The following is an 18,010-nucleotide window of genomic DNA, read 5'->3' as shown; positions in this document are numbered from 1 at the left end:
TGAGGGAGGGAGAAGGGGAAAACACGTGAAAAAGGTAAAAGGCAACTGAGAAAAAAAAAAAAAAAAAAATAATCAGAAGATGATGAAAAACAGATTAAAAAAACAAAAATAAACAAATGTGGGGCATGGCTTGGCAAGCCATTATGGCAGACGTGTGCTGAGTGAGCTCTGTCCAGCCTCAAATTAATCCTGCATTATCCTGCTCCTCCGATCGATACTTGTGCCCCACAGAGAGCCCGCGGATCTGGTGCACTGGCGTCACCTACCTGGGCCGACTCCTGTTCCTTGAAGTGGCCTGTGGCTGCAATGCGACGTTGCTGAAGTGGCGAGGCCTATTGGAGGCGGAGCCAGGCGGCCCAGCGTGAGACCGGTACGTCGAGTTGGACGCTGCCCGGGTCCATAGGCAGAGGGTGACGCTGCCGCGAAGGAGCTGGAGTGCTGCAGGAGTGGGGAGGATCGTGACCTGGTGTGTGCCCCATGGGTGGACGCCCCCGGCGGAGGGTCAGCTGCCGCTCCGCGAACACGATTGATGGCAGGGAGAGCCGGGCCGTGGAGGGGAGGAGCGGTGTGTGTGGGCGGCAGGTTTCTGGCCGAGTCTCTGGCAGTGCGGGTGTCGGTGGCCCCTGGCAGGCGAGTGCTCTTCTCCTCCTGCCTGGCGCTCTCTTCCTTGTGGTGATTGACCAGAGTCAGCACGCCCCCTGGGGCCTGCTGAGAGCGGGACCTCAAGCGCCTCTGCCTTGTCCCCTCCCCCCATGCCCACATAGGAGGGGTCCGGCGGTGCCATCGGGCCGCAGGGGGAGTCGACTGGGGCCAGTGGGGGGACTGGTGGGATCCTCGATGCATCCCTGGGCCGACTGAGGGCTGAACGCTGTGCTCTCTCCCACCCTCCCCCTGCAACACGGGACGCTCGCATTGGCGGTCGGTCGGGCCGCGGAGGCATCTCTCACTACGAACTAGCCGCTCAACCTTATTTCTCGCGCCCACAGGGCGAATTGCACTGGCCAGAGGAGGTGTGAGGTGCTGGGGTGAGACATCCGGGGCAGTGGGTGTTTCTAGCGAGTGCCGGCAGGTGAGTGCCTCCCTCTCTGCTTACTGGCGCTCTCGCATTGGCGGTCAGTAGGGCCGCGCGACCACCCTCGGTGCCCATTGCCGGTCTGGGCCCGACACTGGGCAGGAACCTACTCCTGTTTGGGTACCTCGGCCCCTACATACTCCTAATCGGCGGCTGAGTCGGGTCGCGGGAGTCTTGCTTGGGGGTTTCCCCCCAACCTCCCCTCTGTCCTGTCCTGGTGGGACCACCCATGGGTCCTCTGATACCTACTAGGCCTGAGCTGGAAGACCCAGAGACGGCCATGACGAGAGACAAGGGGGCCGGCGGCTCGTCCAGGCAGGACCCGATTGATACATTCACCGGCCCAGGTGCAGCGGCGGTGGCATCTGGGGGACAGCAGGGGGCTATGCCGGACAATGCAGCGCTCATGGTCGCCATTATTCAGTCTAGGGACATGCTGGACGCTAAAATCGGGCAGTCGGCTCCGATGTCATGCTCCTGCGGCAGGGCCTGCGAAACGCTGTATCACGCATAACTGAGGCTGAGACCCGCATATCAGGGGTGGAGGACGACGTTACTACGCTTAATAAAAAGATGGCCACCTTGGAGACCACTCAACGAGGTCTTGCGATGCGAGTGGAAGACACTGAGGGGCAGGCCAGGCACAATAAACTTCGCTTTGTTGGATTCCCAGAGGGCTACGAAGGTGCAGATATGGCACGGTTCCTTACGCAGTGGCTGGAGGGCTTGCTCCCTCCGGAGTCTATGTCCCACTGTTTCGTAGTGGAGCGGGCCCACCGGGCGTTCAAGCAGAAGCCCCCGCCTGGGGCTCGCCCGAGGCCAGTCATCACGAATCTCTTGAACTATCATGATCGCGACGCGACCCTGAAGCAGGCACGGATCAAGGAGCCCTTGATCTATGATAATGCTGGTATCCTCCTCTTCCCTGATTACACACGGCTGGTCCAGCAACAGCGGCAGTCGTTCCTAGCGGCAAAGGCCCGTCAGAGACCTTAAGCTTCCATATGCTCTACTATATCCTGCCCGCCTGCGAGTGGTATACTGCTCCCGCACCCACTTCTTTGACTCACCAGAAGAGGTGTTTAAATGGAATGATGAGACGGTGCGGGTGTGAGATCATACGCCCCCCCCCGGAAGGGAGTCCGATTCCTCGTCGAGCGAGGCGGCCCGAAGGGGCCCCGGCTGAAGCAGAAGGACACCAGAAGATGAAGATCCAGGCGCCGTTCCCAGTCATGTGGCGCATTGTCCCAGGCTGGCTCGGTCTCTGGGCAACAGACATCGGCGACCTGATCGGCAAGCCCGCGAGGGGCGGTGGAGAAGCTAAATACTTTGTTTTGATCGGAGGGGCTTGTTTACGGGCCGGGATCTCTGTTAGACTTTTGCTAGCGGAGAGTGTGCCTATGATAAATGGGCTGCAAGTTGGAGATCCATTGGTCGGGGTTGGCCGTGTCCTCCCGTTGCGGGCCACTCCCGCCGCGACAGATGCTTCATCGTTTTTGAGGTAGAGGGTGGGGGGTTTGTTGGGTGGGTGTTTTTTCTGTTTTCTGATCGCACTGTCTCTCACTGACAGTAGTCATTCGCACGTACGTCAGATAGAGTCCCTTATCCCTGCAATCGCTGACACAGCCCCAGATGGCCGGTAGATCCACTAGGGAGCAGGTGTCCCCTGGTACACTTCGCATCATTAGCTGGAACATGCGAGGAGCCCCAGATAAGATCAAACGTGAGGCTATACTCCAGCAAGCTTAACGGGCCGGTGCAGATGCCCTTATGCTGCAAGAAACACATCTCATGGAACGAAGGCCCTCTGTTTTCAGTGTTATGGGTATCAGCACGTTTTTCATTCCGGTTTTGTGAGGGGGATCACGGGAGGTGGCAATCTTGATTCACTGCAGAGTCCCCTATAACCATACCAAGCAGTGGACAGACACTCAGGGGTGGTATTTATTCCTCCAGGGCAAGGTCGGGGAGGATTCTCTAGTGCTGGGTAGTGCATACACTCCCCCCGTGCTAAAGTGGAATCTAGTGGCGCGTGTTATGACTCTTTGGGCGGATGTACTGGATAGTTTATCCGTAGTTGGTGGGGACTGGAACGATTTGATGGATATGGCCAGTGATTGCTGGAGGGCAGGGCGATGTCCAGAGGGCAGTCGTACTACGAAGTTGTACTCCTTTGTGACCGGGCTTGACTGGGTAGACGTATGGCGTCGCTTCCACAGAGATGATCCGGAATTCACATATCTCTCTGCGGTCCACGACTCCTATTCCAGAATTGATTACCTCTTTGTTCCCCGAGTGGCGGTGGGTAGGGTGGTTTTGCCTGAGATTCTTCCGCTGGCCCATCTGATTATTCCCCGGTGGGCCTCACCCTACAGATAGGGCGGATGAAGCAGTCGTTTAGGTTGCGCCTCTCGGTGTGGCACCTACAAAATGATGACTATAGAGACCACATGAGCAGCGCTATAGATCAATGCTTGACAGTTAATTTGGGGTCAGTTCCCAGGGCCGAGTTACTATGGGAGGCGATGAAACCTACACTGAGGGGGGCGGACTTTTCCTGGTGCGCTACGGCGCGCAGAGCGCGTAGGGAAGAGCTGCTGCAGGCGGAGGCGGTCATGGAGGATCTTGAACACAGGAGCCGGGAGGCCGGAGGCGGCCAGGTCAGGCGGCAGTTGCTGATGGCTCAACAGAATTATGCCACGCTCCTGATGGATGAGGCCCGCCAGGCCTGGTTGGCGATGCGTAGTAGGGTATATCAGTCGGGGGATAAATCCAGCAAGATGCTTCACCGGCTATGTCAGGAACTATTTCATTCTCAGGTCCTCCCTGGCATATTGGGCTCGGCAGGCGAGTCGCTCACGGACCCGCTGGCCCTAGCTGAGAGCTTTGCCACATATTATGCAGATCTATATGCCCCTAGAGAATGTTTGCCAGCCGCCACGATAGATAGCTTCTTAGATGATTTCCCGCCCAGGGCTCTATCGGACGAGGTAATGGAAAAGTTGGAGCTGCCACTGACGGATGAAGTAGTTGGGAGCTGCATTGGGAGAGCTTAACTCCGGGAAGGCCCAGGGGCCCAACGGGTTCCCCAGTGAATTTTTTAAACGCTACTTCCTTCAGTTGGGACCTCAATACCGCTCAGTGGTGGAGGAGGCGCGAGAGCGAGGCTATCTTCCCCCAGACTGGAGACATGCGGAGGTGGTTGTCTTTCACAAGCTGGGCAGGCCCCTGGACCAACACGCATCATATCGTCCCATCTCTCTTCTGAACGTGGAGGCCAAAATTCTGGCCAAGGCCCTGGCAAATCGCCTATTACCCCATATTACTACCCTGGTCCATCCCGACCAGGCTGGATTTATGCCTCAGAGGGCAACCAGACATATCAGGTGGGCGCAAGTGGCAGCCATTCAGCAGCTGGGAAAACCAGAGGCACTATTATTAGCAGACCTGGATAGGGCATTTGACTCCCTTAGCTGGGTGTACCTATTTGCATTACTACATAGGCTCAATTTCGGACCGCGATTACTATCCTACTTGACCCTCTTATACACTGACTTAACCGCGTCGGTGCGGGTGGCCGGCAGTCTCTTCCACGTTTTCCATCAGACGGGGCACGAGACAGGGCTGACCCCTGTCGCCATATTTATTTGCCCTGGCAATGGAGCCTCTGGCTGCGTGGGTGTGAATTCATGTGCAGGTACGGGGCTTCGAATGGGCACAGGGACATGTCGGACAGGATAGCATTATAGGCGGATGACGTCCTTTTATTCCTCACGAATGTGGACAGGACGGGGCCGCGGTTACTGCGTATTATGCAGATTTTTGGGTAGACATCTGGATTGTATATGAATCCCCGTAAATCTACGTTGTGGATTCTTGGAGATCGGACGGGTGTGGGCTTGTGGGTCTCGTCGGTTCAGTTGGCGATGGGGGGACTGAAATATCTTGGTGTGTTTATTTCGGACTTGCCTACCATCTCCCGGCAGCGAAACCTGCTTCCGGTGTGGAAGCGAGTGCGCGATGATCTTAAGTCCTGGTCCTGTATGCCGCTGTCTATATACGGCAGATCGGCTATATTCAAGATGGTCACGCTCCCCTGTCTCCTATACCAACTGCAGAACCACCCTTATCAGATTTCACCTCAATGGTTCCGACAAGTGAATGCAGCTCTCGGGCAATTCCTATGGGAGGGGGGGCAAGGTGCATGTGGGCCTGCGGACGTGCTTTTTGTCTACCTATTGAGGGGGGCTAGCGTCATCTGACATTTACTCGTATTATCAGGCCTCACACCTGCTAGTCTTAAGTTAATGGTGGTATGGCAATAGGGAGGATACGACATACACGGTCGAGTGACAACTTATGGGAGACTGCTCGCTACATACGATCTTGTACTCAGCATCGCTGCGGGGCTCGCTGCCGTCGGTAACAAGGGTTGTGTTTCAGGTTTGGAGGCAGGCCCTGCGGAGGATGGGGTGGTGGAATACACCGACACGGGAAACTCCGCTCTGGAATAATGGGCGCCTTCCGCATCTAGTGGCCCTGCAGGGATTCCGGGGGTGGGATCCCATAGGTATCTCGATCTTGGGAGACGTTATGAGAGGACTGGCACTCAAATCCTTCCAGGACCTTCAGAAAGAATGTCACATGCCGAAGTCCGAATTCTATCAGTACCATCAATTTCGGCATGCTCTGTCCCCTAGCTTAGAAGGTTCAGAGTCCTTGGCGGAGTTCAGCCCGTTAGAGGCGAATGTTTTTATGGAAGATCTCCAGGATCGTAAGATCTCCAAGATCTATCAATCCCTAGTTACCCATTGCTCCCCTACACTACAGAAACTCTGGGGGGATTGGGAGAGCGATGTGGGCCCATTAGATGAAGAGGACTGGACTGAGGCCATGGCTGCTTCGCGGGGGGCAGCCATAGCAGTCTGGCTGCACCTCGTCCAGTTTAAGTATCTACATAGGGCTTACTTTACACGGGTACGTTTGTGGAGGGCGGGGTTGATTGCTTCTCCTGTGTGCCTTAGATGCAATTGGGAGGAGGGTACACTTATACATTCTGTCTGGCATTTTCTCTCCCTATATCGCTTCTGGAGGGGGGTTCTCACCTGTTTATCAGAGGTCCTGGGTTGGGATCTTCCCCGCTCGCCGAAACTTGCTCTGCTACACGTATAGGAGGCAACATCTACAAACGCCACCTATTGCTATTGGGCTTTACCCTGGCGAAAAGGGAGTGGAAGGCACAGAGGCCCCCTTCAGTAGCTGTGTGGAAGAACGGCCTAGACTTCTGTATGGGCCTGGAGACAATTTTCATTGTCAGGTGGTGTCCACACCAACACTTCAAAATTTGGAAACAGTGGGCAGACTATCGGGGGACTGCTGTCAGAGCCGGTCTCGGTGGCAGGGGACCCCCCTGTACTGTGATTCTTATTCCAATGGTGGGAACCAGGTAGTCCTGTGTGGTTGGGAATTCTGATGGACAGACCTTTTGTACTATCTAAACGGTTCGGTCTAAATGTGGGTGTATAGTGCGATCGGGGGGGGCAGTTAGATTTTATTTGTATTGCTCTTCCATCTCCTGTGTTTTAAGCTACGATTTGTCAAAGTCAGTATAATTTGATTGTGCACATGTCTCTGGGGTACAGAGCCCTGCTATACATGTGTAATTTGGCAAATTAAATCAATTTAATAAAAAAACAATTTTTTTAAAGCAACAGAACAGATGCAGAAAAAACAGCAGTAAACAAATGCAGATAAAATGCAGAAAAAGAGGACTGATCAGAAAAAAGGCAGATAGCCAGAGGCAGAAACAAAGGCAGATGGAAAGCTCAGGGAGGCCGGCTTAGCCAAGCAGATCTTGGGGACTCTGACCGAGGTCGGCTGAGCAGAGAGGCAGGGAACTAGCTGGCAGAGCTATGGTGGAGCTGTGTGCTGGAAGAGAAGAACCCAAGGGGTTCTTGGGTTCTGCTCTCCCAGTGCTCCACTTAAATGATAATTGTCCTACGAGAGCACTGAACTAGCCCCTGTTCAAATATAAACTCATTAGTGATTAACTCATCTTATATTTTGCATCTTATATTTTGCAACTTAATCATCTAACAGTATCATCTGTGAATCAGAAAAGAATATGGTGTTTGATGGTGAAACTATACTTATGAAATATTAAATGGATTCAATATAAAAGAAAATAGCTAAAAAATAATAAGTATCTCACCTCTTGTTTGTGCACTAGTCCTAGATGAGCGGAGCCGGAACAACCTAGGAAGGAATCGCCACATGTGAATCTCAAACTTTGTATAAGCCTTTAATGTATAAATTATAAAATGCCTCTTTTAGTACAAAGAACATCTGAATTTATATACGAGTAGCCTGTTCACAACACACCCTTAGGTTAGTAACATTTGAATTCAAAAATGATTTGATTTCAGGACAGGACATCATTGACCATCCTGCACAATGGGTTTATTCTTGCTTTCCCTTGGGGCATTTTGTAAACGTTTTACATTAGTAGCCCCCAAAATGTGATCTCTTTACCCATCTCCAGAAGAAACTGCGGGGAGGGGGGTAATCAAATGCAAGACAGATCAACGGCTCAAAGATACACATACAGAGCAGGCAGCCCACCCCCAATTAGGGCTTAGGCAATCATGTAGAGAGCCAGTTTATCAAAGATTGTCAACTCAATTCAAATTTAAATAAAAATAGAACACCAAGCGATAAGCCAACTTCAATAGATTCTGGCCACTTTGAGACATTAAGGCAGTTATAATTACAGAACATGCTCGGCTATATTTATGTATATGAATTGTGTTTGTTTCCCCACATTTAGAGATGCACCATTTCCCACCCCAAGACAGTTCAGAAGAATATATGCCCACTTGTGTGGGATTTCTAACATTCCTAGCTCTACCTTGTGTCCTCCAACCAGCAGGCAGAGCAAAGAAAGCCACCCAAGATACGTTCAGACATCAGGTCTTTGAGGCAAACTTACACCATGTGTTGAACTTTGGTATCATTAGGTTTAGTTATCTGTGTAAATCATATAAAAAAAACACAACTTGAGTATGAACAAGTCCTTAAAATGTCACTACCTCTACCAAGACATTTTGCGTATGTATATATGTTGCAAATGCATTCTAGTTCAGAATACAGTACTCTGCATTTATTGAAGACATAGCAGGGCCACAAAGCTTTTGACAAGCCATAGTAAGCATTAAGCTGCTTATGAGAATAATGCATTGAATTTGTATTGTAATATTTGTAGAGGTTTTTTTTTTTTTACTTCTGACAAGGCCACTAAATTCTCAGGTTTGTATCCAGATTCTAGGTGCCCTTAAGATGTACATGGATGAAACAGGGTGTTGGTTGTGGAATGACTAATGTCGGAAGTCATTTGAGGAGCATGAGGTTTAAAGCCATCCTCTGCGCATGATGTGGTAGCATCACTGCACTTAGCATGTGTTCAGCAGAGAATGTGAGGATAGATGCTATGCGCACACACCAATAAGGGTTTGTTTACTGCATTGTAGTTAAGTGTTGTTAGAGTCAGGTTTATAGTGCTCTCAGGAATTCAAGATGGTTAGATAACCTTCTTCTTTGGGAAGAGTGTTCCATATTTTTATCATTTATATTGAACAGTTTTCTTCGGTACAAGATTTGCTGAAGAAAGCAACAGAAAGCAGAGGAGCCCAGCTGGATCACAGCGGTATGACTTAATGGTAGGTATGGAGTTCATGCTGCAGAAAGGTGTGTCCCGAGGTGTGAACAGTACGCACTATTTACAAAACTATGAAGGGAATACATTTGGCTATGAGAGTTACAGTAGAGATAGAACAGCGGACGAGATGTATGGCCTGATATTAAATATTTTTCTTGATGCTGTGTTCTAGATTCTCTGTAACTTTCTTGCTTGCTTCGTTTCCTAAGGCAATGTCAGTGGTGTATTCCAGCATATAAAGCACTAGGCTGATAGGGACTTGAACTGTTTGCTGACAACCAACGAAAATTGGCTTCCAGAGTGACAGAAACAGAGCGCTCATTAAAGGACATTAAACCCCAAATGGAAGACCAGGGGAAATGCACCAGAGATCTTGCCGACAGAGTAAAGCGACTCAAAGACAGAGCAGAGGATGCAGATGGGTGAGCATGCCAAAATAATCTCCGAGTGGTGGGACTTTCAGAGACATTTGAAGATTCCAGTACAATGATCACTTTTTTAGAGGACTGGATACAATCCTTTACAAAGCTACAAGATTGAAGATGGTTTCCACCCAGCTTAGCCTCGTGCTTGCTGCATCTCGACCCATTTTTGGCTCAGCTCTAGAGGCTAATCTTATCCAATTCAATGAGTGGATCACAGGTGCTGTCGCTTCAGTCTCGGCGGCTGGCCAACCCAGGCTGAGAAGAGAGTCCCCTTCTAAACCCTGGTTTACCCCTTTGTTACGGAGTCTTAAGCACAACTGCAAAGTTGCAGAAAGGGCCTGGCGTTCCCGTGGCTATCTGCTCCACGACAAAGTGCTTCTTAGATCTGAGCAAAAACACTATTATAGAGCAATTGGGGAGGCCAAGGGCCTGTACTTCGCTACGCGTATTGAACAAGCCAATAACAACGCCAAGGAGATCTTTGCCATAGTGCAGTCTTTCCTTGCTCAGGTAGCTGTAGCCCCTACATCGGACACCTGGTGCAACACCCTGGCTTCTTTTTTCAAGGACAAGATCATCAGTATCCAGGAGACATTTCGGCCTCTGATGAAGTCGCCCAGCACTAAGCTGGTTTCCACCCTGCCTAAGATCTCTCCATTCTCCTGCTTCTCTGATTTTTGTCCTATCGAGTTAGTCGACTCTCTTAAAATCCTTAAAGCCCTCAAGTCTGGCTCTCCGCACGATCCGTGTGCCGCCAGATTACTTTCCGATCTGGCAGACACCATCAACCCCGAGGTCAACTATTTGGTCAACCAATCGCTTAGGGAAGCTCTTGTTCCCTCGGCATGGAAACATGCTCTAATTCTGCCACTTCTTAAAAAGCCCTCCCTTGATCCTCTGCTCCCAGAGAACTATCGTCCTATTTCACTCCTGCCTAGTTTGGCCAAAGTGTGTGAGAAGGCAGTCACGTTTCAACTGACTAACCATGTTGAGGTGGCTGGCGTGCTTCATTCTGCGCAGTCTGGATTCCGGGCCTCCTACAGTACCGAATCCGCTCTGCTGGAGGTCTCGGAGTCGATTCGCGAGTGTCTGGACGCCGGCGGGAGAGCAGCACTTATACTGCTGGATCTCTCGACAGCGTTCGACACGGTGCCCCACGCCAAGCTCCTCGACCGCCTCTTGGACATTGGAGTGTCTGGGAATGCGTTGCTCTGGATCAGGTCTTTTTTGGAGGGTAGGCTGCAGCAGGTCTGGCTCCCTCCGTGCGCTTCGGTTCCCCTGAAAGTCACCACGGGGGTACCACAGGGGTCATCACTTAGCCCTCTGCTTTTCAATATCTGTGACTCCACTGGTTTTCCTGGCGGAGTCCCTGGGGGCTAAAGTGATGGCCTATGCCGACGATTCCCAACTGCGGTTTACTTGGAGCAAAGCAGATGACTCGGTGGTTAAACCTCATCAGTGTCTGTCCTCGGTATTTCAGTGGTTGGCCAATGCACAGCTGAAATGCAACGAGGCTAAGTCGGAAGTTCTGCTGTTCGGCTCTTTTCCCTCTGAGTTTAGAACAAGACTCTGTCCCTTGGGCTTTCCATGCCCCCCAGCGATCATTGGAGCCATTAAAAACCTCGGTGTTTGGTTTGATGATAACCTGAACTTTGCCTCGCATATAAAAAAACTTGCTGGCACATGCTTTGGGCTTTTGCGGAGTCTTAGGAAGTTTCTCCCCTTGCTCCCAGACAGGGCTAGAGAAACGGTGGTGCGCGCTTTGCTTTTATCCCGCTTAGACTATGCCAATGCCCTCCTGGTAGGGAGCCCTGGTTACCTTGTAACGAAATTACTGGTGGTCCAGAATTCAGCAGCTAGACTTCTGGGCGGACTGTCCTCCCGGCAAAGTGCCCGGGACCAACTGCGGGCACTTCACTGGCTCCCCGTTCAGTCCCGTCTTAAATTTAAAATGCTGTCAATTGTACAAAAAGCCCTCTATGGTCTTGGCCCCAAGTATCTTCAGGTCAGATTCTCCTTTTACATCCCTAGGAGACAGCTGAGGTCTTCCTCACTGCTGCTCATGCAGAACCCGAAATTTGAGCGAGCCCGCTTGGGGGGCAATACCTTCGCCCGTAGAGCTTGCCTTGCCTGGAACGCTCTTCCCCTGTCTTTGAGGGCCATTCGTGATCCTCTCTTGTTCAGGAAATCCCTGAAGACCTTGCTGTTTTGATGAATTTCGTGGGATGGTTGCCTTTTCTGTTGTTAGCGCCGGGACATTCCCGAGTATCTGTGCGCTCAATAAATTAAAAATAACATAACATAACAAGATCCGTCACCGTACTTATTTGAGCGCACACCTCGTCCCTATTCGCCATCCGCCCCCAGGATCACCACCTCACTCTGTAGTTGCCAGGCTCCTACATTTTTAAAGACAGGGATGGCATTCTTAGAGTGGCCCGGCAGACAGGCCCACTTTAATGGAAAACTGCAGGCTATCAGTGTTTCCAGATTATTTGGTGATCGTGCAAAGGCAGCTCTCCTCCTTCTTTGATGTGAAGCGCCAAACTTCAAGATCTCCACCTCCAATATGCACTGTTGTACCGAGGAAGGTTGAAGGTCAACCAGGACCATCGAACCTACTTTTTCACAGAACCATCCTCTACCTGGGATTGGATTGAACAATGCACAGACAGTGGCATCCACCCTCCAACAGAGGCTGGAGGTGCATCAAGAAATAAATCAAGGCGCGGGCGCCGTGGTCGCTGACAGAGCAAACCGCCAGAGAGTCCCAGAACGCCCTACCAGCATGAGCTATGGAGGGGGCAATAGTCCATCATTGCAACAGCCTCGGCTTTCCACCAGGCTACGTCTTCACCAAACCCCGACACTAACTCCACTGCCAGCAAAGATGTCCATGTTAGGACCTCTTTCTGCCACTCAGAAACAGCCTCAGGTCCCTCTGCAAGCAGACAACATTCTCTGATGCACCCCTCATTCCTGTGCACTACAAGCTGGCACCGCTGCTGGCACTCTGCAGGAGAGGATGGGGGGGGTGCACCACCAGCCGGGGTACCTCGCAACTCCCATGAGCACTCTTCCCCTCCTGTGCATGACCCTATACAACACTTGATTAAAACGGTCTGGACCCATTGCTCACCACGGACAGCCTTGAGTCAGGACAGCTATGAACATGGATTCCCTGCTGCCTGAGGCGCCACTATCTCCCCGTTCTTCCCACTATGGTCACTGTTTGGCACAACCCATACCCCACTTAAGGAGTGTTTACCTGGCAATAGTTTGGGCATGCAGTCGATTGCAGCAGGTCCCTGACACATGATCAGGTTTTTTTTAGGGTTTTGTGTTATCGTAGTTACTTTCCCCAATGCACGAGCGTACGTGGACAGATGCCGAATCATATACCACAAATGGAGGTGGGACGTAGGCTCCCCGAAGAGGGAGGCAGAGCCAGGGCCCGAACTAACATATCCTTGACAAGTGACAAACAAACTACAGATGTGCTTTTTCAGCATCAATGTTGGGGACATGCAAACAGCACACCACCAATACTATGGTTACTCCTACCTTAAACACAAAACGCACACAGATGCTTCCTCTAGGAAACTTACCTCATCCGCGGAGAACTGCAGCGGTCCTAGCCAAATTGGTCAATGTCCCATGGATACTGGGTGGGCATTACTACTAGATGCTCATCTAGACAGGTCACACCCGCCCTCACCACCAAGAGCCTGCACACCTCCATTCCACACAGTTTGCCCACTGGCTACAACACTGGTCTCTATCAGATGCCTAGAGTGTACACAATCCCACAGCCAAACAATGCTCACACTGTTCAGCCCCTCATGATTTATAAGTTTGTCATAACTGATTCCTCTGATCGTCTTCCATCCTAAAATAAATCAAACATTCAGACTACCTCAGGCATATCATATCCGACCATGCAATGTACATAATTAACATATACTGGAGCACACCACCTTCGCCGGTCCCCATATGGCATCCAAAGCAGGACGTCTTAAACGACCCAGCACATGTGAATCTCAATTGCACTGCCAGCCGCGACTCTTGGCCTTAGGCACGACCATGTCCTCTGGTCGAAACACACTACTACTGCTCCAAACGGGCAGGAAACAAACCCCATTGACAGCTGCTGCTTCAATACTCACCCTGGCCCACTTCGACAACCACCAGCCACTACCCCCTCTCGACATACTCTTCACTCACACTGGTGCCGCTGTTTAGCTATTCCACCACCCATCAGTTCTTTAAGAGGTGCACAAACTTCATGACCTACTGATTAAGTCCCATGCTCGCAGTCTACAGACTTGATGCACGCGGTCGGCGCAATCCATTTCATGTCATTACAAGTGTGCACTACAATGCATCGTCACGGAGATCCGCCATCCACACTGCATTACAATATGGATTAGAACTTGAAATCGGATAAGTGATACCAGTTTTGTAACCATTACCATGTATGTAAAAATGTGACCAGGATAAGTTGTGATAAAAACCTCAATAGAGTTTAAATAAAATAAACTCTAAAAGAATTTTTTTAGGTGGTGTCAGAAGGAGGCTTCTGTGAAAGGCCATTAGTGGCACCAGTTAGAGGCCAAAAAAGTGTCGTAATTATAACTATGCCTCTGTGCCATGGCTACAACTAAAATATCTAGTAAAGCATGGCTGGGTGTTTGGGGAGGCGGGCAGTAAAGCGTATTTATCCCCAAAGGTCTTTACTTCTAGTGAAGAGGATAAAATACATAGAATTAGAACACAGACTTCAACCATTTCCCCAGTGGCATGAACATTGGCAAGATGATGGGATCCCAGAAGCCAACAATATAATTATACTGAACCACGGACACATTTTAAAAGGGGAGTGATATCATACTTTTCCATAAGCTACATCATTGCGTTTGTGGATACACCTGTTGCCTAGGCGCATCTTGTACATGGTTGGGGTTGGGTCTATTAGGACAGGGCAGCAGAAACAATTCTGCTTAAGCCTGAGAAATAGAGAGCCCTAACGGAATACAGCAGAGGTAAACAAGTGAAATTGCTAGCAGTAGTTACAGCACCATATGGGTAATGCAAAAGTGTTGAAGGTCATGCATTTAACACCATGGAATTACGTGGATAAGGCAGAGTTTCTTGTCATGAAATATGTTGAAACGGACAGCGATAAGCACATAAAATCAGATTACCTCACTGGGTAACCCATTCACCAGATACAAAGACCAACTTTCAATGGCCAGTAGGTCAAACGGAGCTACAGGATAGAAGTGCAGCGAGCATCAGTTATATCCATCATTTTCAGAGATCTCTTGCTTTAATACATCAAGCTGTAATCCTTTACCCGCAAGTGGAAAAGGATTAAAGTACCTCCCAGTGAGTTAGTATTTTGTTCTTAATGAATAGGCATTCAAACTATCAATGAGGTGCCGGTCGGCATAGTATGGTTTCTATTTCAAACATGCCTACCTCAATGTATGAGCTACCCATCATCTGTACAGAGGTGTTTAACGTGACTAGATTTTGTGGATGTTGATGGATCCAAAAATGCAGTTGTATAAATAGTCTTTTGTTGATCAGAGGTTTGTCATCTCTTGAGTAAATCTTCATAGATATTGTTCTACAAAATAAATCAAATCTCTTACCTGTACTGCAGATTAAGGTGTTCCATTGGTTCTGCATGGTTTTCAATAGCTTTCTGGAACACAGAATTTGCAAGCTGCATATTTCCTTGTTCTTCTAGGAGGTGAGCCCAAGCAAGAAAAAGAGCGGCTGAGCGTGATCCAATCCCTTGGTTATATAAATATTCATAAAATGAGGTAGGTTCTCCAAGAGATACAGCCTTTGGGAGATAGAATTGAAATTAAACATCTGAACTGATGGCAATGCCTTGTTGGCACAGGAAAATAAGATACTACAAGAATAACCTTAATATTATTGTTTTTTTTATGCACAGATAAATACTTTTTACGACTTGGTACACACCAATGCTAATTAGATCAGGAAAAGGGGTAAAGCAGGTGGCAGTATTGTACAACAGACCAAGTGTCATTTTTCTGCAAAGTCAATCCACAGAAAAAACACCTATGGTCAAATAACCAAGAAGTTCAGAATTGCTTTTGAAATTGAAAAATATTCACTCATTTTTAGTATTAAAAAAAACTGGTAGTTGATTGGCTGGCAATAGTAAACAAAACAAAAAAGCTGCCAAGACTACTAGGAGTCAGTAGGAATTCAACACTGAGGGCAAACCAAATGCCAAAGGATAGGACCGCACAGACCGGTTTTACTTTTATATTCTGTGGAGTATGTCAAGAAACTAGCACCATCTCAGGTCATTTCAACTCTAAAATTCCAACTATAAATTTGGACAACTTGCTAGTTAAAAATAAGTACATTATGCACTTTAAAAAGAGACTTTGATTTGAGGCAACCAAGATAAGCCTCCGTACAATGCCAGGGTACCAAATGAAAAACAAATACCCAGCATCTTCTCATTCCTTCCCCACCCAAGGGAATACTTAATGAAACATGCTGGCTCAGGTGAGGCAAAGACAATGTACCAGAAATGGAGAGTAAGAAAGAAAAAGGCCAACAAAATCCACACACAAGTAGCTCTGGAGTAGAAGTAAGCAGAAACGTACAGTGGTTATATTAAGGAATGTCTACCATCCAGTGGAAACAGCACATTGGAAAAATAATGGATGTTCAGTTCTAAGAACACCAGCTTTATTGGCACAAGGCATACAAAACAAGTTTGCCACTAAACTATAGGTCAAGTAACTTAATATAGTTACAAAGCTCACCTCTCAACCTTGATTTTTAGAGAAGATGTCAGAATTATTGCATTACATTGGAGGCTCACTGGACTGACTTATTTGCCAGGAGTTAAGCAGCAAGAGCTTGGTAGTGGCAGCATACCATGTAGTGATCAGTAGTAGTGAACATGCCTTTTAACCAATGTCAGTAGAGTACAGGCTCACTCATGTAAAGTTCTGCTGCTGTGCGCTTAACTCTCCCTTGGCCTACATCAAGTTAGTATGTAGCGCTGTGCACCATGTGTTGTATGCATGTGCTGGTTGCTTGTGTGCCTGTGAATAGTACAATAAAAAGAGTTCTGTTTCATTTTGGGAGACCTAGGGCTGACTGGAGTAGCATGAGGAGGTAGAATGAAACCTCCCTGACAGATTTGTGGATTGCTGCATTCCTGTGACCAGGGTTGGACAGCTTAGTTGATGCAGTCATCAGCAGGAGAGACCGCCGTGGTGACCCAAGCCCGGACTGAGGCTAAGAACTAGAAGCTGTCAAACTCCCTCCCTGCCCCCACATTGTGGAAATCAAAGGAAGCTAACGGTCACATCTGAGGAGTGACGTTGATACCCAACCGCTGGCCCTGTAGAGCCGTGAATGATACCCAAAAGCTGCAGCCTCCGCACCTACGAATGAGACTCTAGTCGTGCAATCCTTGCTGGTGTAGGCAAGACTTCTAGAAGGACTAGAAGGCCCCAGGGGGAACTGGTCTACGGGATAGACTCAGCCACTGGAAAACTTGACTTTTCTAAGAGTCTGAGCGGGTCTCCTGAGACTCCGACTGCCAGTAGGGCCTAACCTGAATGTCACCTATAGTGAAGTAGGAATAACCACTACCTCTAGTGGGACTCAAGAGCCTGCCTATTAAATACTAGAGCACTGTCCTCGGCAGGGTGGGTGGGGGTGCATTATTTGTGTATGCCGTATTCCACTTTGTGTACTTATATAAATATTACTTTGTCATTAAAAACTGTATTTGACTGGACAATAATTTATTGCTGCTATTGAATGCAAGTCATGTTGTGAGCCTGTGTTCACCCCCATCCCCGTATTTACTTCCTCTCCATCTTAAAAAGTCTTGGACTGCTCAACCCGTTCTCCCACTGAGATTCAAGTGTTGAAGGGGTAGTTGGCTAAGCATCAATAGCAGGTAGGGCACCGGGACATCAGGAGTAAAATAACTCAATTCCTACCATTGGTCCCAAGACTCATGCTAGCCCAGTTGCCCTCTAAAAGGGTTTTGACAAATACTTTAGTTTTACTATATTTTCATCACATGTAATGCTGCAGTATAATCAAGCAGAACAAATAGGAGGGCACATAAAACCGTACTTACTATCCCAAATCTTGTGCCCTTTTGATAAAACATTAATGAAAGATTAAAGATGGTAAACAAGGGCCAAGATTCTGTAGTCTGTGTGATGCTATGGATGCGGTGACTATTACAGCCGCCACAGAAATTGAGTTTTTGATTTGTCCCCCAGATAGATATTCTACCAATTATCTAAAAACATCCAGTGTAAGGAAAATACAGGTTTCATGGTCAATCAGGTCCCTAGGAAAAATATTTAAACTTCAAGAAAGCTGTGAAATACAGTTTCAATGACTTAGTAAGAGCAAATTCTAGTACTTACAAACTTTATGCAGCACACGATGAACCGCTCATCATCATAGTATCTCCTATCACATATAAAATGGCTGATAAGACGCTCAAGCAAATGATTCACCTTCGCCTCCCCAATAGGGAAGGCATCTTCTGCCCAGAGCACATACCTGAAAGTGAAAAGGAATGCGTTTGCTGAAGTACATGAATCATTTTAACCTACACTTTCAATTATTCATTTAGGTCAAATGACTGCAAGAGTTTCTCACCTTTCCCAAACTTCAAGAGGATCATTTCCCGTGTAGCTCGCAATGGAGCATTCAAACGTTCTGAAGGAAAGAAGTAAGACCCGTTTTAAACATACAGTCAAGTAA

At 48.7% G+C, this 18,010-nt stretch overlaps 1 protein-coding gene across 1 annotated transcript in view; it reads right to left on the bottom strand.

The window, feature by feature from the left end:
* The window catches only part of BUB1 (BUB1 mitotic checkpoint serine/threonine kinase), an 850,308-nt gene that overhangs the window by 783,574 nt on the left and 48,724 nt on the right, over nt 1-18,010 (bottom strand). Inside the window, exons 2-5 of the mRNA XM_085611813.1 lie at nt 17,906-17,965; nt 17,668-17,806; nt 14,869-15,065; nt 7,284-7,327 (exon numbers count right to left, since the gene is read on the bottom strand). Of these exons, the coding sequence (XP_085467939.1) occupies nt 7,284-7,327; nt 14,869-15,065; nt 17,668-17,806; nt 17,906-17,965 (440 nt within the window). The remainder of the gene's footprint in view (nt 1-7,283; nt 7,328-14,868; nt 15,066-17,667; nt 17,807-17,905; nt 17,966-18,010) is intronic.

The sequence above is a fragment of the Triturus cristatus genome, chromosome 6 (assembly GCF_964204655.1).
Source record: "Triturus cristatus chromosome 6, aTriCri1.1, whole genome shotgun sequence".
NCBI classification, from domain to species: domain Eukaryota; kingdom Metazoa; phylum Chordata; class Amphibia; order Caudata; family Salamandridae; genus Triturus; species Triturus cristatus.
Note: the sequence above shows the minus strand (reverse complement) of the source record. Positions and strands in the feature narration are given on the sequence as shown.